Genomic DNA, 22,858 nt, shown 5'->3' on the forward strand with positions numbered 1-22,858 from the left:
CGAACAGTCCCCCATCTTTGGATTTCAGACTTCTCTTTCTTCCTCTAGTCCAGGATTACAGGAGTTTAGGAAGCAATCTCCCTAGCCCACTCCCAAGTTAAAAGAAGTAAAATTTTGTGAACCATTCCTATTTTAAAATGGAAGTTCTAGAGTGAGTTCTAGAGAGAACTCAGGAGAGTTCCAAGAACAGGAGGACTGAGGGCCCCACCCCTAGTACGCCCACCTCCAACTGCCATTGTATGGAGATGCTGTCCAGCTATCTCTCGAGGTCCTCCCAGAGGTTAGCAGCCTGGGGGAGGGGGGTCCTCCTCCCTGCGGATGGTGGGGGGGTGTGCCGTCTGGCTCCCCCATGAGGGGGAGGGGGAACCTGGGCGCCACATCCACAGTTAATCAGTTTACCTAAGATGTGTATTTGGTCCCACCGACACCCCTAAGGACCTTCCTAGGCCACCCAGGGTCAGAGAATAATTTAAAAACCTTCAAAGCCTGGATCCTTCTTGGAGCCAGCCCGAGACTGGAAACCTGGGAGGGACAAAGCTTTCCTCTTCAAAGTGAGAACAAATGAGAAAGGATTTAGCACTTGGTAGGCAGTCAATAAATATTAGCGTTATTTCTCAAGTCTGGGCTTCCCCTCCTCCTCTAAAGCCACTTCCATCCAAACCTGATTCTGTCCCTTCCTGAAATCCCACAGGACCAAAGGACATTTGAATTCTGAATTAATGGTGCCACTTTCTTTTCCTCTCAGCACGGAAGCCCTTCCTGGGACTTCATTTTGTTCATCTGTAAATCAGGCCAAGGGGTACACGCATGCTGTCCTTCTCAGGTCTGACATTCAAAGGAACTATAACATTGTGCCTGTTACAATTATAACTTCTAACCCCAGCGCTAGGGACAGGAGGAGGCTGAACACGTGGACCTGCGCCACAGTCCCCACAGGTGGGCATTAGAAAGAAGCACCTCTGTGCCAGGACACCTACCTGGGGAGTGCTTCTAATGCAGCCCTGGCCACCTGGGTCTGGCCGACCAGCCCAAGGTCACAATATGCTCTGGCCCTGAGATATGACCCAGAGACACACCCCTGGCACTGGTCCCAACTGAACCCATCTCCACTGCTGTGCTTAGCCACTCAGTCCTGTCTGACTCTTTGGGACCCCATGGACTGTAGCCCACCAGGCTCCTCTGTCCATGAAGGTTCTCCAGGCAAGAATACTGGAGTGGCTTGCCATGCCCTCCTCCAGGGCATCTTCCCAACCCAGGGATCAAACCCAGGTCTTACTCATTGCAGGCGGATTCTTTACTGTCTGAGCCACCAGGGAAGCCCTCTCCATTGCTAGGGTCCCTCATTTGTTCCCGGTGTGAAATACCCAACAGGAAAATCTACCGCCCAGAGGGATCCTCCAGCTGAGCCGCCATATGGGGCCAGAAGATGTTGGGCCCAAGCCATGGAATGAGTTCCCTGCGGAGGACGGAGAGGAGGTGAGGAGGTGGTCTCGGCTGTACACCAGGGGCGCCCGGCGGCCTCCCCAGTCACCCAAAAATGGGCGCTGCCTGGGTGCATGTTGGCCCAGACCCATCCTACGTCTGGGGCCGCGCGAAGGGCTCCCCCAGCCCCGCCACCCTGCAGTCGCCTCTCCCGCTCATAGGATGTAGAGGGCAGGCCCAATCTCACTGAGCAGAATCTGGGCTCCTTGGAGCTGTGGCCTTCACCGCCACCATCACCCTGGCCGCCGGGTTCGGTCTCCCGGTCTGCTTTCCTTGGAAATTCACGCATCCCTTCTATCTTCTGCCCTTACCCCCACATATTTGTGAAAATTAAAAGCCCCAAACAGGGCTCCGGGCTGCCTCTGTTCCGGCCCCGGGCACTCGCACTCGGCAAGCAGCACTCACCGAGATTGGGGTGTCGCGCGGCGGGGTTGGCTCGGCCGGGCAGGCTGTGCAGGACCGGGCTGTCGAAGGGTCCGGCGGAGGCGGCGGCGGCCGCGGCCCAGGACGCGCCCACGTCGGCCATGTAGGCGGGGTAGGGGCTGGAGTAGGAGCCCGCGAAGCCGGCTCGCCCGTACTGCTCGCGGCCCGCCAGGCCCGCGCCGGCAGCCCCGCCGCCACTGCTGTAGGCCGCGGCTTCCCGGGCCGCGGCGGCGGCGGCGGCGGCGGCCAGGGACCCAGTGGTGCCCGGGAAGGAGAAGCGCGGCGACACGGGCGGCGGGGTGTAGGCGGCTCCCTCGGCGCCCGCCTGGCTCCAGCCTGGGCTGCCTTGCTGCGTCCCGGGCCCCGCGCCCGACGGCGCGGCTCCCGAGCTGCCGCCCGAGGCGGCCCCGGAGGCCGCGCCCCCGCCTCCGCCCTGGAGGTAGGACAGGCCGAGCACCGAGGAGGGCACCCGCGGCGTGGGCACGTAGACAGGCGAGGACGCGGCGCCCGCGCCGTGCATGAAGGCACCCGGGCCGCCCGCCTCGTAGGGCCCGGGAGGGGGCCCGTGGTTGGCGGCCATGGCCAGGCTCTGGTACATCGCCCCGCGCGCGCTCGCAGCGTCCGAGTCCTCGGGCCAAGCAGTAATGCAGGGAGACAAAATAGTAACACAAAAATTAAAAAAAAAAAAAAGGCGAATAACGTACGGGGGAGGGGCTGTCAAAAAAACCGAAGATCAAAAATCAAAGGTTAAAAACAAACACAACTCCTTCAAAATTATATACATATTAAATCCAGCGTTGAGCAAAAAGACTGAGATTCTGGTTTACTCAGGAAAATCCCAGATTGAATTTGCGGTTGTTCCCCTTGGTGGTGGAGCTGAGAGGTGGGGGGCGAGTCCACTAAAGGTCCTACAGGATCCGAAGGCGCGGGGTGGCGCCGGGGCGCGGAGCTCCTGCAGGGCGACGCGGGCCGGCCCGTCGTCAGAACCCCCGGGCCTCGGGCACAGGGTGCGGTAGGCTGGCTCCAAGGCTGAGGCCCGGGCCGGCTCCTTTCCTCCGAGATGTAGCCGCGTCTAAAGAGAGAACGACAGAGGGAAACAAGGTCATCCAGTGCTTTCAGGGCCCATTTCCCCTAAGCTTGGTTGCTTCTCTCGCCCTACAAACAATATCGCCACTCTCAGGGGCCCAGCTCCTCGGAAAGCTGATCTGCAGAGGCCCCTGGGGTCTGACTGCTGCAAGGAAGCCTCGGGGAGGGGCGCCTTCGAGACGTAGGGCTCTGCAGTTATTGGACGTGTAAATTACTGGTTGTGATCTTGATCAGCGTTTTTCTTTTTTGTAGTGCTTGTCAGGAAGGACTTTAATTTTGCCTTATTTCTAGCATATTCTTATCACAGTATTTTAAAAGACCAAGGGTTTTGGGTTTCCACGAAGAACCTAGAAATCTAAGAAATCTCTCCCCAACTCTTTTCTTCCCCCACCTATCCCCAACTGATCCTGACTGTGAAAGAACTTTAGATTGTCCGTGGAAGACAAGGACAAACTTTATAAAATAAAAAACCCCAGCAACCTAAGAAAATTTTGTTTGCAATCTTTTTTGTTTGTTTGGGCTTTTTTTTTTTTTTTTTTGCTTTTAAACTAGAGGCAGATTCTAAATATTTATAAATGAACACAGCGTCTGGTAAATCTCAGTGAAAAGGTTTGTGAACTCTTATCTATACAACTATACAATGTGGACATCAAATTAGACAAGATACACATTTCTTACAAATAGTTTTATTTTGGAGATTTTGCAGACTGGATACTAAGATGAGAAAAGTGAGAGAAATGTACAATCACTTTACGGAACTACAGAACTCACTGGATCTCCATTTCATTGAGTGGGTTTTTCACATGGAATCACAGGTCCAGCCATGTATAGAATCAGAACACCAACGAGACTGCTTGGGGGGACAGAAACAGTTTGTAGGACTTGATTATTTCTTTGCATCCTGTGTTTGATTTCACCAGGCAATTTTTCTGGTAAAAACTAAGCATGCTCCGTTCTGAAGCACCTGCTTGGTTCCAGGTCATTTTCTTTACAATTCCACTAAGTAGAAGTTTCTCTCCTCGTTTTACAAAAGGCAGAACTGAAGCATCCAAAAGTTTTAAAACTCCTCTAAGATCAAAGTACAATTAAAAGAGGTGGGGGACGAGATCTGAAGGACTCCAGAGTTTAAGTTTGTCCAGTCCATGCCCACCTTTCTCCTTAAGAAAATGCAGCGAGTCAGTTATTGCAATAGCAAACTTAGAGAGTTATTAACTGACTTATGTACTAGATCCAGGCTCTGCCACTTACCAAATGAATGACTGTAGACACATTCCTTAACCCCCATTGCTTCAGTTTCTTCATTTGCAAAAATTCAAATATTAAAGGTAATTATCTTGTAGGGTCACTGTGAGGATTACAAATTCTATATACTCGGCTATTATTACTATTACAAATTTCTAATGTATCAAAAGAAAGTTCTTCTGATGTATTATGTACTATAATAAATGGGGCATCTTTATTCCAGTAAAAGTTCTGGAAATGGAATTTCTAATATCATATATAATGCTTTTCATCACTTTTACAACATCACTAATAATAACTGGATAGCACTATATTATATAGTCATATGTTAACTCTTAAATGGTTTATTATTTGCTTTCAAAACTCCGATAAATTATTGGTTTGGTGAACATTTCCTTCCAATAAGTTTAGTTAGAGGATGGATATTAAAAAATTTGACCTGAAATCATCAACTTTCCCCTTCAAAAATGAACACAAAAAAATTAATACCTAAAGAAATACCTAGGCTTCAATAAGTAAATTACACAGATTTACCTTAATAAAATATTCAGTATTTAATTTTAAAATCCAATAGTTGACCTATTTCATTGAATTTTTCTGGAATACTCCCCTCAGTTCTAAAACAAATGTTATACATTTCTTTTCTCACATAGTTGCAGGAAAGGAAGATTTATAATTTTGTAATCCAATTTCCAATATACATACAGATGCTAACTTAACAAGCTTTAAAATGTAAACGATGAAAATGCCATAAGTCTAACTTGTCTTTACTGCATTCTCTGCCTTTTTAAAATGGCTGATACATTACCTAAGAGTTGGATTACTGAACAATAGAAGGTGGAGAAAATACCACGAGAGACCTTTCTGTTAAGACAAGAAATTAACTACTCCCTGTAAAAGACTGTTGCTCGTTTCTGTAATTGAGACTCCGGCGCAGGCCACCCAGAGATGATACAGACAGAACGCCCGAGAATGGCAGAAAAGGTCTGGCCTCTGGAGATTCGGACTTGCGCCCAGTTTTCCCCTCTCCCCCTGATCACTCATCCCAGTTCACCTCCGATTCACAGGCCGGACAGGAATGCTTTTTTCCTTCCTGAGTTAGGGCACAGCCCCTTTCTGATAAATTTCTGCCAGCGGGAGGATGGAGAGCGCCCTAACGTTCCCGTCCATTTACAGTCACTCCTGCTCCTTCGGTTCTGCTGGCGCCTTCACCCGCGGCCTGCTGCCTAGAAAACTGTCACACCCGAACACTAGCCGGCAATTAACGAACCTGATCGCGGAGTGGGACGTGGAGATCCAGAAGTGGGGGTGGATGGGTGGGGATCACCCCGTCACCCTAATAAAAACTTTCTCTCGTTTAACCCTCTAACCTGCTCTAGGCTGCAGTTCCTTTTCTGAGAAACACAGGAAATACTTCCTCGAGGCGCTTCCCCAACCTTCCCGGCAGCGCTGGCCTGGACTCCCACGAGCCCTGGGTCCCTCCCCACCCTCTGCGACCAACCCCAAGGCCCCTCGTTTTCTCCGCCTGGTGGCAGCTCACCACCTGGGCATCCTCTGATCCCCTAGATGACCCCCCAGCCCAAGGTCAAGCGACAGAATTTCGTGGACGGGGTAGCTAGCCCTGGCCAGTTGAGGGACATCGCTGCTCTCCGCCGGGTTCCCGCCCTTCCCTACCCCCCGCCCACCCCAGCTAATCTCAGCCAGAAGCACTGTGGGTGGGTGGGGTTGCTAGCTGCGTGAGGGGCGTTTAGTTCCCTGGACCCCGGATGGGAAGACTGGGAGGCACAGAAAGAGCGGGTGCTCCGCAGCCATTCCCGACTTCTGAGCGCCTCCCCGGGGCCCTGAGGCCCAGCTGCGCTGCCTCCCACCGCCACTCTGTCGCCCATGGGCGACAGTCCTCCGTCTGAGTCTCTCCGTTTTCGAGCCGCTGGGCGGCCGGTCCCGCGTCAGTTGGTCAGGATGATTTCTCACGGCCATCATCGCCACCAAGGCCCAGTCCTGCGAGGTGCAGCCAAGGGCTGGGAAATCCGCACGAGGGGCGGGGATTTAAAACGTCCAAGTTCACACAGAAAGAATCCAGAAGCCCGTAGAAGATCCCTCTCCACTTTCCCCCTAAATCTCACTTAGCTTTAAAGAAACTGTTAAGCCAAAGGAAAGCCGGCTGTGGGCAAGGTTAGGGACCCGGGATGACCGACGTCTCCTTTCCACTCGCTAGTTACCTCTCTCTACTCCCAGGCAAGCCCGCACGGAGGAGATCGGGGTTCCGCGACTAGGGAGAAAGAGCCGGGAGAGGGATGGGAAAAGCCGTACCTGCCGGGGCTCGAGCTTCCTGGAGGCCAGCGCGCGCTCCCCCGGGCGCCGCGGCAGCTTAGGCGGCGGCAGAGCTCCCGCAGCCTCCCCGCCGGCCGCCGCGGAGTCCCCCGGCTCGCGGCGCGGAGCCCCTGGCCCCTGCGCCCGGCTCGCCGGCGTTGACTGGCCCGCGGGAGTCACGTGCAAGGGAAGGGGGCGGAGAGTGCGACCAGGCGGCTGCACCTCCACCGGGCGCCGGGCTGCGGGGCTGTTCAAAAAAACTCCCCCAGCAGGCAAAGTCCAGGCTCTGGGATCTCCTCGGAAAACGGCAAAGTGCTTCCGCCCGGGCGCGGGGCTTCACCCCACCTCACGCCCTGCTTGAGGTCGATTCGATTTTGCGGTTTTGCCCTGGATCAGCTTTATTAATGAGACCTCCCCTGCCTTCCACCTCGTCCCTCCTCCCCACGCCTCCTGGTGGTCGGGTTCCAGCCGAGGCTAGGGACGCGGTGGGCGAGGGGCGGGGCCGATAAGGGGAAGGTGACCTCTTGGGAGCGACCCTGGCTCGGGTGTGGGGCACTAGGTCACCGGGGAGTGCCCCGGCTGGCTGCAAGGCTCCGGGTGATAGTGGGTAGTGGGGATCCTCGTAGTCCAAGATCCCGGGTAAGTGGAAGAGACACCGAACTTTGATGGGCCTCCTCAATCGGAGCGCGGAGACCTAACCCGCCCTCCCTTTTACCTTCGCAGTAGCCCAGGGAGTCCGTGAGGCTCCTGCCTACAGTTTTGTGTTTATGCAAAAAGTCCACGCTTTCCTGGCGAAGCTCCCGGCCCCTGCGGCCTCCTGCCTTCCGATTTTTCCGTTTCCTCTGAAGCCTGCGGCGCCGCCGCACTAATCTAAGAGACTTAGCAGGCAGGGGCTCGGGGAGCTCGGCAACCCAGCGGGGCTTCTCCGATGAGATGACTCTTCCAGGGGCTCAGCACCCCGTCCCGAGCCGGGCGAGAAGGGTGGCAGGCCTGAGTTTGGAGTCGGCGTCAGTGCCTAGAGGCCCCAGCGCAGCGGGGCTGCGAGCCGGAGAGTCCCTCAGACAGGTCTAAAGGTTAATAGAGCAATCACAGGGCCCTATTACCGCGTAAAAATAACCCATCGATTACCGCAGCCTTCAGCTCCAGATAACAGCTGGCCGGTGGCTCTCAAGCTTTCGGTTAAACACCCCCCCCACCCGCCAAAGGTCGTGTTTCTATCCCAAGCGCAGGTTTCTCAGGCCAGATTGGAGGGGTCGGGAGGGGGCCAGGATACCTCCCTGCAAAAAACCTGTGCGCCTCCGAAGTAAGGGTACAAGGCGAGACCCGCTTCCGCAGTCGGTAATCGGTCTTGGATTCCCGGCCTGCGCAAGGGCGATCCGGGCGCCGAGAACCAGGCTAGGATTCGGGGCTGGCTGGAAGGAAACCCCCCAAAGGGATCGTGGCCAACTCGTGGGGATTCTCAGGAAAATCCCGGAGGAAGGACTGAGCGCGGCTGCGCGGGGAAGTCTCTTCCCTGAGCGAAAGGTGCGGAGATCTAGAGGGGCTCAGGCGAAAGAGAGAAAACGGAGGTGCCCAGCAGAGGGGCGGAAGGGCTGCGCGGTGGTTGGATGAACCGACGCCGCTCCCTGGGCTGCTGCCCGCCGGGTCCCTTCGCACCCCGGAAGCTGAGGGTGGCGTGCTAGGTGTCTGTCCCTTCTCCAGTTTCCCCCAACTCCTCGCCAGCGCCTTGCAGAGTTTGGCGCTGCAGATCCGAGGCCTGGGAACTCAAGCCGGGGTTGGGGGGGGGGGCGGGGGAGGGTCCTGGGGATCCCCGAGGCTGGACCTGGGAAAAGGCGCTTTCGCGGGGACACTCCGACCAGCGCACTTTCAGATGCAGCCGAGAAGGGTACACGGCCCCTGCGCTCTTTGAAACGGGTCCTCCTTCCCACTGGAGTGAGCGAGAAAGCCACGAAGAAAAAGGCCTGCGTCAGGGGCCTACGAGGGCTTTCTCAGGAGTTGAAAGGCTGAGCTCAGCCGAACAGGAAGCTGCGTCGGCATCTCTCTTCTCCCTGGAAATTTGTGGCTCCAGCGATGCCCCAAGTCTCAGAGCCGCCTCCCGTCCTCGCGACCCCCAGAGGGCGAAAAGGGATGAACCTGGAGACTGGACCTTGGAGCTTAGCATCTGGCGGAGCGGCCATCTGGGCGTCCTCCCCAAAGCCAAGGACACGGCCGCTCCCACGCAGGCTACCTCCATAGTGCCGGGTCGGCCGCGGCGCGAGGGCGCGTGCTGCGGGTCGCATTAGCCGGTTCCGGCGGCGAGCCTCGCCCCACTCCCCCCACCCCCAGTCTCCAGTGCAATGGAGGGGTCACTTAGCAGTCCCTGCTGTATGTGGCTGTAGTGAGATCCCTGATGGAAAAGCCTGCTTTTTCTAAGCGCTTCCTTTCGAGGCAGCCGGGATTCACTAGGGGGCCGCTCCAGGCAAGGCCTGCGACAGAGCTCCTTTACCACCCCCAACACCCACCCCACGCCTCACCGCCCCCAACCCCCAACCCCCGGGCTCTCCTGTGTACTGAAGCCCAAGAGACCATGAAAGATTCCTTGCTTCTACGAAGGCTACTGGGACCGAGAATTTTGTGTCGATGTACTCTGTGTGCTCCCACCTTTGGGCCCAGAGCCCCAAGTTTCTTCCCAAAGGGCCCCCAGCTCAAGGACAGTCCAGAGGGTGGTTGGCGAGCCGCCCGCTCTTTTAGGGTGTTTCTTTTTCCCTCCTTCCTTCGCTCGCCCCCTCCCTCCCTTGGGCGAGGCGGGAGCCGCCAGGGCCGGCTCGCCGTTGCCAGGAGCAGAGAACATTTCAAGGCCTCACTTGCCCGCGGGCTGGAGGAGGTTTATCGGCTGCCGCTAAGTTCCCAGGCTTCTCCCATGTTCAGGAGGCCGCTAGGAAGGGGGGCCGGGGGAGGGGGGCGGTTGTGCTTGGAGGTTCGGACTCCTGGCTATTTTTAAGGAGAAGGCTCTGAATTGGCCTGGGATATGGCCCAACCCCATTCACGTCCTCTTTCCACCTTTCTTTCCCATAGTCTGCAAGGAAAATGTAATACTGTGAAATCCTTTGACCTCTTTTACTAGGAGTCTGGATCTAATGAAGAGTCAAGTGGTGAGATTTTTAGAGAAACAAGAATTACTAAGATGTGCTTTACGCTTAAAAAAAAAAATTTCCAAGCCACAAGAATAAGATGCGTTTTCTTGCTCCATTAAGACCTCTGGGACTTGAGCCGGTCCATACCTTAGAGACAGGTTTGTAGGCAGGACACGTTGGACAAAGGGATCGGAACTCTAGTTCCCTGAAAAAGAAGTTAATAAGCAGTGGACGATGGGATTCACAGTGACACCAGCGAGGGTCTCTCCGTGTGGGGTTCTCCGGATTTCCTGGTGGGACCGGAGCGGGCTTGCTTTAAGCCGAGCCCAAGGCGGTGCCACAATCTCGGTTCTGGCTGGTGCAGTCGTTGGGGACCCCGCGGAAATCTGCCTCGGCGGCCGCCAGCCCTAAAAACCAACGACGCCTGAAAGAACAGTGGGCCCCCAAAGTCTTCTAATCAAGAAACCCGCAAAGAGAGAGAACTGGGGAGGGGACCGGAAAAGTCACCCCTTGTCCTGTGTAACCAATTCCTCCGAGGTGTGGACGATACTCTGCGAGCCTGTGCACAAGGACTCCGGGCAGACGGGCGAAGGGACCCGCGCTGGAGCGTTTGCCTGCTCCAGTCCCCTCGCCGCCCTCCAATTCCCCAGCCGGGCCTCGCGCTGCGGGCGATTCCGTCTCTCTCTCCGACAGTCGGTCCTCACTCTCGGAACCCGTACTGAGAGCAGCACAGCCCTCCGCGAGCGGAGCACTGAGGAGCAGCGTGCGGAGCAGGGCCGGTCCCCGTGGTCGGAAAGAGGCAGGACGAGCTAAGCTAGGCTCCCTCCTGAGCCCTGCGCCTCGGCACTGGGGATTCCTGGTGGGAGGGGGGCATAAGACCCTCGCCCCCTTTCTGCGGGTACAGCGCTCTGCACCCCGGAAAGGAGTTGCCAGCCTTGAGGCCGGCAGACGTGCGGGGAGAAGGCAGCTCGGCTTCTTAATTGTCAAACTTGTAAAAATACTCGGTGTTGCAAGGCGAAGCCCTGCTCTCACTCACAGACCGCAAACGCTCCCTCCTGCTTCCGGCCCTGAGGACTAGAGTTTTTGGCACACCCTACCATATTTTAGAGTCATTTCCAGATTACAGAACACTTTCGAATTCCTTTTTTTTTTTTTTCCTTCGAGGAAACAACAGCATCGCCGTGCTAGAGGGAGAGATATTCGCGTCCTCGAACAAACCGGAACTCAGAGACCCAGAGCGGTTAAGACCCTTGATGGAGGTGGCAAAGCCAGTGCTCTCTGAAATAGGTCTCGAATTTAGATTTCTGAGTCTTAATTCTTTTATCTAGTCTACTTAATGGAGAAGGAAATGGCAACCCACTCCAGTATTCTTGCCTAGAGCATCCCAGGGACAGAGGAGCCTGGTGGGCTGCCGTCTATGGCGTCGCACAGAGTCGGACACGACTGAAGCGACTTAGCAGCAGCAGCATTCTATTTAATATCGAGTTTCTACAACGAAACGCTTTTGAAAACCCTCGTTTTGCTTTTCAAATATTCTAAATTTCATTGAATATGTCTCACATTGAAAAATTAAAATCAAGGCTAAATAAAACAGCTCCTGCCTCATAATCTAAGAGCCCATGGGACGGGAAAGAAAGGCTAAAACGAGTCTACGTTTTCATTAATTTCGGGAAGGATGCCAAAAGTTTTTTGAATGGGGAGAGTGATCCTCAGGTCCCGGGGCAGCAGAGGCCAGAACTGAAACCCGGTCCAGGCGCCCGCAAGTCCCGGCTTTGTCGCCAGCGGGGCGCGGAGCGCGGAGCACCGGGCGCCTTGCGGCCAGGCTGACGCCCTCTCATGCCTCCTTTTCCTTCTCCCAGCCTGGCTCCCTCTCCCCTTCCTCACAGAGGACGTCGGCGAGGGTTGGGGCCGGAGGGCAAGGGAACAGTCGCTAGGGCTAGCGGAAGCTTCTGGCACCCACTGCCCTGGCTGCCCTGAGCCTGCAGAATCTTTGAGCTGACTGGAGGGGCCCTACTCTTCGGGACCTAAGCTGCCGCCTCTGGGCTGTCTCTTGGAGATGTGGGCACCATTCTTTCACTTGTGGACTCTCCCTCCCTCCTCCTCTGTCAGGGACTATTGAAGTTGCAGCACTGGCTGTGCCCAGTACAGCGGAAGAGCACAATAAGTGTTCCTGGAATACAAAAAACCCTGGATTTGCTTAATCCCTAGGCCTTCTGTTCCCCAAAGTTAGAAATTCGTTTATCTGTGGTTGTTTGTACACACCCCTTCCTGCCCCACACATGCCAGAATGCAGGATGTATAAGGGCAGCAGGGGCTGGCACAGAGTAGCTGCCCAGTAAATGTTTGTTGAATGATTACAGCTACAAAAGGAATTGCTAATAGAATCTCTCAGGGTTGCTGGGAATTGGAACACAGAACACTCTCTCAAAAGGGAGTGAGTCTCCCGGCACACAGTAGGTGCTCAGGCACCAGCATTTCTCTAAGTAGAACCCTGAGGCCCAGGCCAGACATGGGGAGAGGAAGGCCCACTCTGAATCTCTGGGGAGTATTTATCTGTGTGGCTGCCTACAAATCTCCCACCAAAATCTAGGCTGTCTCTAAGGAAACCCAGAGACCAGGGACTCTGGGGTCTGTAGGAAGAAGGGATTTCCAGGCGCAGTCAGGATTTTAGAGGTTGAGTTCTGCTGGGAACCGGGTTAGGCGTTGAGGCTACAGCGGCTGGAGACTGAAGCTGCCAGGCTCCTTGGGACAAAGGCCGACAAGCGAAGCCAGGTGTGTTGTCTCCCGGTAGGGAGGTTGGAGGGCCCGGACCCCTACATTTTGGAAAGCTGGAGGAACCCTGTCAGTTAGTAGGACCAAGAAAAAAAAATGAGGGAGGAATGGAGAGAGACAGAAACAAGAGGAAGCTGAGAAAGGGGGGAGAGCAAAGAAAGCAGGCAGAAAGAACAGAGAAAAGACTGGCCTGAGAGCCCAGAGGGGCTTCCCTGGAGACTCAGCGGGGGATGGGATTCGTTCCATCCTTAAACAACTCATTCATCCAGTCAATCATCTTATTTTTATTGAGCACCTACTCGGTGCCAGGAGCTTTCTGTGGTGCTGGGAGTCAACATAGAACAAAATAGAGAAAAATTCTCCCTGGGAAGCTTACATTCTATGAGAGGAAGACAGAGAAGAAGTCAAATACAGAGGCTGTGTGGCGTGTTAGGGAAAAAAACAGCTGGGAAAGGACTGGCGGTGGGCACAGAGTAACCGAGACCCCGGAAAAGAGGGGGTGTCGACAGGAGAGGGAAACACAGACTCCGAGAAAGAAGAGATAGGAGTCAAGAGACCAGGAGACAGAAATAGAGAGTGCGACCCCCAGGGAGAGGGGAGGCCAAGGAGAGAATTGGGAACGAAAGGCCAGGGCTGCCGGATGGAGGAGAGGGGACCCCGCAGGGCGACTTCAATTCCAAACCGTGCCCCGACCGCCCCTCGCACCCTGCTCCCAGGAGGGTAGAAGTAGTGACGGGGTTCCAGCGCCTGGAGAGCTGCCAGTCCAAGACCCCGACAGGAATATCGGGACCTGTGAGGCCACCGGAGACGCGGTGTTCCCAGCACCAGCCTGGGCCGGTTTCCGCACAGGCCTCCCCCTGCACCCTTTCTGGGGCCACTGATCCCGAGGTGACCCGGAGCTGGAGAAGACGCCCAGGCAGGCGCCGCGACATGGCGGCAGAGCGAGAGACAGGAAAGTGTCAAGGAAGCGCGAAGCTCAAGTGCAAAAACAGCATCTCCTCCCTGCCCCCCATTCCCTGGAAGTCTCTCCGCCCTGGGCAGGCGGCTCCCAGAGCCAAGGCCGCAGGGCTGAGCTGAGGACCTGGGGGCTGGTGGCTGGAAGCCCGGCGATCCTGCACGTGGGGGAGGAGCCTCTCTGCTCAGGCCTGGGCTTCCCTGTAATGGACCAGAGGCCACCACTCCTCAATGGCAGCAGGCAGGTGCCTGAAGAGAGTGGGCTGCCCTCTCTCACACACCCCTGGGCACTTGGAGATAATTTTTTATTGTTGTTGTTTAGTTACTCAGTTGCGTCCAACACTTTGTGACCCCATGGACTGCAACACGCCAGGCTTCCCTGTCCTTCATCATCTCCTAGAGCTTGCTCAGACTCATGTCCATTGAGTCAATGATGCCATCCAACCATCTCGACCTCTGTCATTCCCTTTTCCTCCTGCCCTCAGTCTTTCCCAGCTTCAGGGTCTTTTCTAGTGAGTCAGCTCTTGGCATCAGGTGGCCAGGGTATTGGTTATTTATTAATTATTTGTAAATTATTGGTTTCTTGCAACAGCAGAAGAAGGAAGTGGAAGGCATAGAGCTTCGCACACAGCTCGACCTACCTATTTCAGTCAAAGAGTATTTGTTGTATTTTGACCTGAGTGAAGAGAAAGACTGGAAGATCCCTGATGGTCCATTCTCTCGGCTAGTTTCAGCTCCCCTGGTATTCATTCTCCTGCATCTGCCTGTTTGACTGAAAGACTGAAAGACTTTACCTTTAAAGTCTGCTTTCTTCCACAGGCCAAGCCCTTTGTAGCAGAGGTGCTAATCAACAGCAAGATGCCAAAGGGCCAGAAACTAAAGGGGGGAAATAGAGAGGCAAGGGTCCAAACGAAGAAATGGACTAATCAGCACCTAGATGGGGAAGAGTTGGCAGGGTTTTGCTCTGGGAGATGGAGAGTCTAAGGCAGGAGCCTCTGCACACAGAGCCTGTCTCCCCGCCCCCACCTCATACCACCACTCACAGAGGCTGGAATCGTTCCCCTGTGAGGGCAAGAATCTTTGCACCTCTACCCCAGGAAGTCTCTGGAGATGCCCTGTTCCCATCGCCCACACACTTCTTGGTGTGGGGTAAGGATGGGATGGAGTATTCAGAGCAGACAGAATAAGACACAGCTTTACTTGACAAGAGCAATCAAATTCTCCATCTCTAGGTGAGTAATTGGTGTTTATTCCTCTTCAAAAGCCCTGAACTCTCTTTCCTCTTCTCTTCCTTCCCAACTTCCCCACCTCCACATACTGTGACATCCCCTCCCCAGACTTCTTGAACATGGCTGTTCAGCAGGTGAATTATCTGCACCCTGCCTCAGGATAAGACAAGCTCAATGTAAGCTGTGTTTTAACCTATAAAAGAGGATTGCTGGCATCTTTAAACTTACAGTTTTATTCATAATTGTCCTAACTGGAAGCCACAGAAATGATCCTCAACTGGAAAATAGATAAATAGAGGGACATCCATGCAAGGGAATACTACTCAGGAACAAAAAGGAATGGACAACAAATGCACCCGGCAACATGAGAGAATGTCAGGTGCACCAGGGTTGCCTCAAAGAGGTGGAACTCAAAAGACTAAATGAGCCCATTTACCTGACATTGTCACAAAGGCAAAACCATAGGGATAGAAGAGAGGTTGGCAGGGGCAGGACAGCAGAGGAGAGCAGACAGCAAAGGAGGAGGAAATTTGGGGGTGTGTTGGAACTAGTCTATATCTTGATTGTGGTGGTGGTTACACCATTTGTATGTTTGACAAAACTGTACTCTAAAAAGGGTGAATTTACTGGATATAAGTTTTACCTCAATAAATCAGAAAGAGGGGATTTGAAAAAGTATCTTTGAAAAACCAGGGGGTTGAAGAGTATTTCTGGGGCAGGATAAAATTCTTCTCCCTGTTCTCTCTGTCTCCACACACACACACCCCCACACACACCCCCCCCCCACACACACACATCTCCAGTCTTTAGTGAGACTTCATATCCCTGGTACACGTTTCACTCCCACCTAAGATACTTCAGAAAAGTGATTTATATACAGAATACAGCCTTGCATCTCTTCTTTTGGCCCTCATTATTTCAGGAGGGTGGTTGTTCTCTCATCCTGACAGTCCCCGGAACCAGGTAGCAGAAGCTCAGAAATTGCTAAGTCACTTTCAGTCACATTGCTGCTCCCCAAGGCAACCAGCTGGCAAGAAATGAAGGGTGGAGAGACCCAGCTGGCCAGAACCTAGTCAGTCAGAGACTGGATTTTCTCCGGCTGGTCCCATGAGGTAAGAGTAAGCCAAAGTGTGTCCTTGATAGCATGAGTTTGGCCCCAAGAAGAGAACTATATTTCCCTTTCCATTTGGTGAAACATGACCTTTTCTGTAAACGATCATATTCAACCCTCACAACAGTTCTGCAGGATAAGTTGTTCTGACTCTGATTCTCGTATCTATTTTCATTACACTTAGCTACAGTTCATGACCTGCCTGTGGAAGGGCTACCATGTAGGCAGATAGTAACCAGAAAAAAGTGCACATTATTCCAGATAAAATTACACTTTTTACCTGTATCTACAGAAATCATGGTCTAGTGGACATCACAAGCCAGCCCAAAGCCACTGACTACCTGGACCATAGGATGGCTCTGATGCCTTTCCCGCTCAACAAAAGTGGTGTGAGTGTGTGTGCACTCAATTCTAGCCCTTCCAAGAGTTGCTGATATCAGTTTCTAACTCCAATCAAACGAATGCTGACATTAACAGACACCCATTGGTCTTTGGCTTTAATCTCATCCTGTTCACGTGAATTAAAAAACCAATAGCACCAACAATCACAAAACACCACCATCTACAGAGACAGAACAAAACCCCACAAAATACTGTTTCCTGTTAGAAATAAAGCCAACAGATTGGCTCTGTCGATTTCTCTGATTCTCCTCCCCACCCTTTGAAAGCTTGCTAATTTGGCAGTGGAAGATCCAAAAGGTGGGAAGGAAAGGGAAGTAAAAAGCATGCAGGAAGCCACAACTGGGAGAGCCTGTGACTGTAGCATATCCTGGGGGAAAAAAACTCTAGGGGCCAAGAGAGATTTGATTCTACCCCCAGGCAACCTTGAGTAAATCAAGAGTCAGTCTCTGTCTCTCCTGAAATGAGACAAAACACCATAATCTGAGAGTTCTTTCAGCTTCAGTGTCCAATGAACTTGTATTACTTGGATTCCCTTACAAGTGTTGCAATTTACATAGCAAACATGAATTTAAGGCTTGCTGTATGCCAGGCATCAGGCAAACTGGAGATCTAAGGATGAACACAAGTCTCCACCTCCAAACTGGTTCAGACCAGTGAGGAAAAAGAGCCCTGCAAACAGGCAAAGGGAAAAGTGCTGCAACAGAGAAATTCGAAGAGAAACCACCTTAATGCCTGGAGGGGCGGAGAGTGGGGAAGTAGGTGGGAAGAGGAAGTAAATAATTCAAGGAACTCTATTATTTTTATATGTAGGTGTCCCCCCCCCCATACATTTGCCTCACTTACTCTTCTCTTTCTAGACCTCAGCACGTGCGCGCGCGCGCGCACACACACACACACACACACACACACACACACACACACAGGCAGGCGGCTATCTGACTTCGGGGCAAGAGATTGTGTGGACCTTGTAGAGTTCATGCACTAGCGGGCACACCGAGAACCTACAACACGCAGGACTTCGTTCATTCCACATATTTGATGACAATCATGCATGTGGGTCGTGGGTCCCGCCCAGTGCCCAAGTGGCCGGCGCGTGGGCTGGGAATCCGGGGTCAGGAGACCTCGGCTGTCGTTTTCATCGCCACCAGGTTGCGTGACCTCAGGCATGCCCGCTCCCCACTGTCTCAGTTTCCTCATCTGTGAAATGGGAGGGCTGTGTTAGATCATTTCTAAGCTCCCTTATGGCTCTTTAAAAACAAATGAGCATGTCCTTATAAGACTCTGAAATTAAGAACTGGAATAAAGCCTAATACTTGTTGATGGATAGAAAACGCTGCTTCCGAGCTGCGCGGGGCTGTTTTCGAGCCACGTGGAGTCGGTCCGGCTCCTCGGTGACCGCTGGACTTTCCTGCCTCGCTCTCCCGAGGGGCCATCGGCTCCCGGCCAGCGCCCGCCCCCCGCGCGGGGTGCCCTGCGCCTCGGGCCGCGCGGGCGGGTGATGGATGGCCGCGGAGCCGGCGGCCTGTCAGGCCTTATTGATGAGGTGCGCGCCGACAGCCGCCGCGTAACCCGAGGCGGCGGGCGGCGAGCGCGGGGCGGCAGGCGGGCGCAGACTCTGCGGCGCTCGGGGTCAGCCCCCGGCCGGCCGCCCCCGCCCCGCGGCGCGCCCCGGTCCGGCTCCGCGGAGGGGGCGGCGGGCGCTGGAGCACTTCCCCAGCCCGGCGCCCGGTGCGCGGCCCGGCTTCCTCCCGGCTGTGGCCCGGCTTCCCGCCCCCGCTGGCCCGCGCCGCTTCCCCCGGGCCGACGCCGCAGCCCCGCGCCCGGGCCTCGGCTCTTGCCCGGCCGCCGCGGTCCGCGCCAGGGTCCCAGCCCGGAGCCCGCCCCCGCCAGCCGCGCACCCGGGGGGAGGAGCGCCTTTCCCAGCGGTGGGGCCGCGCAGTATCTCTGGGCACACGGCTCAGGACGGGAGTCGTTAGTTTCTCGGGCATCGCTCGGGCCCGCGAGAGCGCAGCAAGATCAGGACCTCGGCGCACATTCCGTTTGAGCTCACCGAATTTTTAGATGATGATAGAAACCAAGACAGGTAGATAAATGAAAGTGAGGTCACCTACATGTAAAGACGGCAAGTTTCCAGCTTGGAATCCGCCCCCCTTCCATTTTTGTATATTTCTAATGTTCCAATTGCGCTTTTATAATAGTGAATACACGTTACTTGCTTGAAAAAATACGATCCACCTTAGTTCCCGCGCAACCTCTCGCTCGCTCTCTCGTTTCCACCCTCCTCCATCTTGTTTTCGGTCAGTTTTCCCTCCCGTTGTCTTTCAGACCAGAAAAGCGGGCACTCTGACCTCCTGACAGGTTTTGGAACTAGGGCAAGTTGCCTTCTTCCTCTGACTTTCCACTGAAAGCCCCCAGGGTCACCTTCTCCCTTGGTGACACTCATGTGGGCGGAGGGGTCATGATCACAGCACCTGCAAAGCACTTCCGGTGAGAAGTGAAGGAGTAAGTCCGCTCTGGAGACAACTTAACAGGAAGTGCTACAGGGCTCCCCCCACCCCGCCCCGCCCCTCACCCCAGTCTGAGTTGAGGGCTAGCTCCGACAAGTAAGGGCCTTCATTCTACCTGAGATGTGACCTAAGAACTGGGAACAGGTAGTCTCTTCTTCGGGACACAGTAGGGAGAGTGGGAGGAGGCGGTGTGGCCCGAGAGACTCACAGCAAAAAGCAGCCTTGGCCAGGGAGTCGGATCTAGGGGTCAGGTGTCTGGTGGAAACTCATTGGTGTGGAGCTGGAAGTTTCGGGCTCTAATCCTGACTCTGCAGGACCACAGGCAAATCGCTTCTTTGTGCTTTTGTTTTCTGTCTGTAAGTAGCAGAAGCTGGACCCTTCCCTACACCAACACTTTGTGGCTCTGAAGCTCCCCAAGTGGGCATCTCCAAATGGTGCCATTCTGTCCCTCTAAAGGTTCTGTAACAAGGGGCTCACTGCTGGTCCCACACAGAGGGAAGGCAGGAAGCCAGACCTTTTAGTCTGAACTCAATTTTAGCCGCAGATAATGAGTGTGTTCAGCAAGGAACCCAAAATGTCTATAGCATGTCTATGATAGAAGGCTCAGACTGCAGACAAAACTTCCATTTCCTAGACAAATGCATATTGAGTAACACCTACCACTGGGCACTTACTATATCCAGGCATGGTGCCAGCGACGTCGGACAGATTGACTATCTCATTTATCTAGGCAATCACTTTATTCTCCCATTTTACAGATGAAGAAACTGAGACACAGCATTGTTAAATAACTTGCCTAGCTTACTAGCTGACAGGGCCAAGATTTACAAGCAAGTAGTTTGATTCCAGAACCCAAATGCTGCTACTATGAGCAAAGCATTGGTACTGTGAGGGATGAAAAAGGGAAAAAAACAAGAGCTTTATTCTTACATTGTTGCTTTTTAGTGGCTAAGTCGTGTCCAACTCTTTTGTGACCCCACAGACCAGATTCTTCTGTCCATGGAATTTCCCAGGCAATAATATTGGAGTGGGTTGCCATTTCTTACTCCAGGGGATCTTCCCAGGGATTGAACCCATGTCTCCTGCATTGGCAGGTGAATGAAAATCCATTTTTAAAGACTTCAGTTCCCAGAATCGATCCCTTCCCCCCTCCTTATCCACAGATTTTACCACATTAGTTCCTTTTAATCTCTCCACATGTCTGCCTGTCTCCATAACCCTCTCTTCCAAATTTCAGCTTTATCAAGGGCAGAAATCCTATTTGGTATCTCTGTATTTGCCATAGCTTCTAATGTGTAATAGATGTTTTTAAAAGTTTGTTGAATTGAGCTCAGAAAATGGAAGTTTTCAGTTTGTCTTCATACAGTATAAACCGCTATCGTTTATGACTGAAGATGAGGTACCATGTTACGTGTGAGCTAAGTCGCTTCAGTCACGTCTGACTCTCTGCAACCCCATGGACTGCAGTCCACCAGGCTCTTCTCTCCATAGGGATTCTCCAGGGAAGAAAGCTGGAGTAGGTTGCCATGCCCTCCTTCAGGGGATCTTCCCGACCCAGGGATGGAACCCGTGTCTCCTGTGGCTCCTGCACTGCAGGCAGATTCTTCACTGCTGAGCCACTGGCGGGATACGGCAAAAAGTGTGCTGTGGTCCCTTCCACTGTGCAAGCACAGAACAGCTCACATGCAGAGGAGGCCTAATGAGGCCTCACAAGCATCTTAGCCTGAGTGCCCCTATTGTGGGAATGACTATGACCCATGTGCCTTTGGTCTCTTATTTTGACATTGACACTGATATGGAGAGCTGGAGTTGCAAGGGGCCTTGGGGATTCTGGTCCAATCCACTCATTCAACAGATGAGGCGATTAGGACCCAGAAAAAGGCTACAGGCTTGTGCAGAGTCACACAGCCATTGAATGGCAGAGCCAGGAGTAGGTGCCTTTAGAGCTGGTCGTACCCTATTCTTCCATTTCAGTATGCTGCTGTAGGAACTGATAGCTCCCCTCTATAAATCTGAATCCCAAGGCCAAGCTTTCCTCACCCTGATGCTATCACCAGGGTGAGAGGATTAGAGATAAGGCACACTGAGCTCTGGGGTAGCCAGAGTACATGGTGAGCCCTGCCACCCCCACCCTTTGCAGGAAGGTGAGGATGGTGACCAGGCTCAGCCCCAGTGGGGGTGGGAGGGGGAACGAGGCTGCAGTAAAGGGTCTCAGGGAGTCAGAGACATTCAAAACAACAGTCATTCCTTGCACCTCCTAGACAGAGGATAAACCAAGACAAAAGGGGCACTGGGTACATAATATGTTTCTGGACAATGGCTTTCAATTATCCTCATAAACATTCCAGCCTTCAAAATGAAATAAGATAGCAAAGTTGTGGGCAGGTTGAGAGGTATAATAGACAGGGCTCTGGGCTTGGTCCTTGTCATGACCCTTATTGTTTCATGGGATGAGCCCACGTCCCAGTTTATGCCCCCACGTCCTGCGTGACTATTTGTAATACACAAGTCACTCATCATTTCACATATATATAATGGTCACCTTTTGCCACTTGGACTATCTGAACTTTGGGTCCCCATCTACAAATTAAAGTTTCATACTGTTGTGCTCAGTCATGTCCGACTCTGTGACCCCATGGACTATAGCCCATCAGGCTCCTCTGTCCATGGGATTCTTCAGGCAAGAATGCTGGAGTGGGTTGCCATTTCCTCCTCCAGGGGAATCTTCCTGATCCAGGCATAGAACCCACGTCTCCTGTGTCTCTTGCATCAGCTAGAGAATTCTTTACCACTGAACCACCAGGAAAGCCCCATAAATTAAAGGGTTTTGAGTAGATATCTTGGAAAATGCTTCCATTTTACGAGAGTGGGGCTCCAAGAGGAGCCTCACAGTGGCTTTTGTCTGGGCAGCTGAGAGCAAAGTCACTATGGATCCGTGACTGCCCTGTTATTGGCATTGACTTTGGGCCTCAAGGCTCATCCTTGGGGTACTGGGATTGACTTTTTAAAAATAATAAAATAAGCCAGTCCTCCTGGAGAAGAACATGAGAATTCATTAGAGCTCACCTTCCAAATAAGCAAATCAACTGTTAATTTTATTCATCATCAGCATATGTTACAAATATTCTAACATCTGTTCACATCCTAGGGGACACCCTCCATCTCTTCACCAGTTTGTTTGTATTTAACATGGAGCTGAGTGGAGGAAATGTGGTTTTTTGGATTCCTTCTTAACTGGGGCAGTCAATTCACAGCCTTTTTTTTTTTTCCTGCCCATGATGGTTCCCAGCACTGCGCTTATGATAAAGAAGTGTTGTTGGGGACAAGGTTGTGGCAAGGACACCTCCTCAGTGTGCTTCTTGTTGTGGCTTCCCCAGCAGTCAGGGCAGTCTCTCTTTCCTCCTTTATACCCACTAACTGAGGTTCAAGTGTGTGTGTGTTTTATTTTGCCACTTTATTAAGCATAAAATGTCCTTGATGGCTGGAATAGTATTTAATCATTCTCTATACCTTCCACAGTGCCCTGCATTCAGTAGGTGCTCAATACACACTCCAAAGGATGAATTAGGATGGGATGCATCTGGAAGCTAAATATGGAAGTCTGTATGACAAAAGTGTCTATTTGTGAAATGCACAAATTTCTTTCACTTTTTTTTTCACATTTCAGGAGACCTGGGAGCCAAGCCACATTGTAAATGTATGGCTTCCTGAACCACTTTATTTTCACTGTTTTGATCTCCCATGTGTGGGGGCTCTTAAACTGCTATTTGCTTCACTTTATAACTTGCACCTTGGAGAGGCTGGATGATAAATGAGAGATGAATAATTCCTTATTGCTACTTATCTGTTGAATCTATAAACTAGTGTCAGCATTTACTCAGTTGGGTTTAAAGCTATGCCTGGTATACTTATTAACCTGCTTAAAATAAGCCATAAAAATGGGCTTGGTAGGAAATTGTTTTAACTAATTTTTAAAAATGACATTGGTCATTTCCCACCAACTTGTGGGGTGACCTTTGGCAAATCACTTAACCTCCCTGAGCCTCACCTGTAAAATGAAAGGGAGGAGGGTGGTTAAATAAGCTTTAAGAGACTTGCAGCTCTGTCATTCCTTCCTCCAGATTTTCAGATGAGTAAATTACGGGATCCTGATGAGATCTTTTACAAATCAGTTCGTCCAGACCATCTCAGGAGTCCTTGGCATACTCCTGGAGGGTGGAGGAGGCA

General features: G+C 52.8%; 1 protein-coding gene across 2 annotated transcripts in view; it reads right to left on the reverse strand.

Moving 5' to 3' along the window:
• The window catches only part of GATA4 (GATA binding protein 4), a 71,363-nt gene extending 62,482 nt beyond the window's left edge, over positions 1-8,881 (reverse strand). Inside the window, exons 1-2 of one of the 2 annotated variants that reach the window (XM_018051831.1) lie at positions 6,544-8,881; positions 1,888-2,977 (exon numbers count right to left, since the gene is read on the reverse strand). In XM_018051831.1, the coding sequence (XP_017907320.1) occupies positions 1,888-2,503 (616 nt within the window). In that variant the 5' untranslated portion in view covers positions 2,504-2,977; positions 6,544-8,881. The remainder of the gene's footprint in view (positions 1-1,887; positions 2,978-6,543) is intronic. The other variant, XM_018051832.1, reaches the window with a different exon arrangement.

This window comes from Capra hircus, chromosome 8, assembly GCF_001704415.2.
Source record: "Capra hircus breed San Clemente chromosome 8, ASM170441v1, whole genome shotgun sequence".
In the NCBI taxonomy this organism is placed as follows: Eukaryota; Metazoa; Chordata; class Mammalia; order Artiodactyla; family Bovidae; genus Capra; species Capra hircus.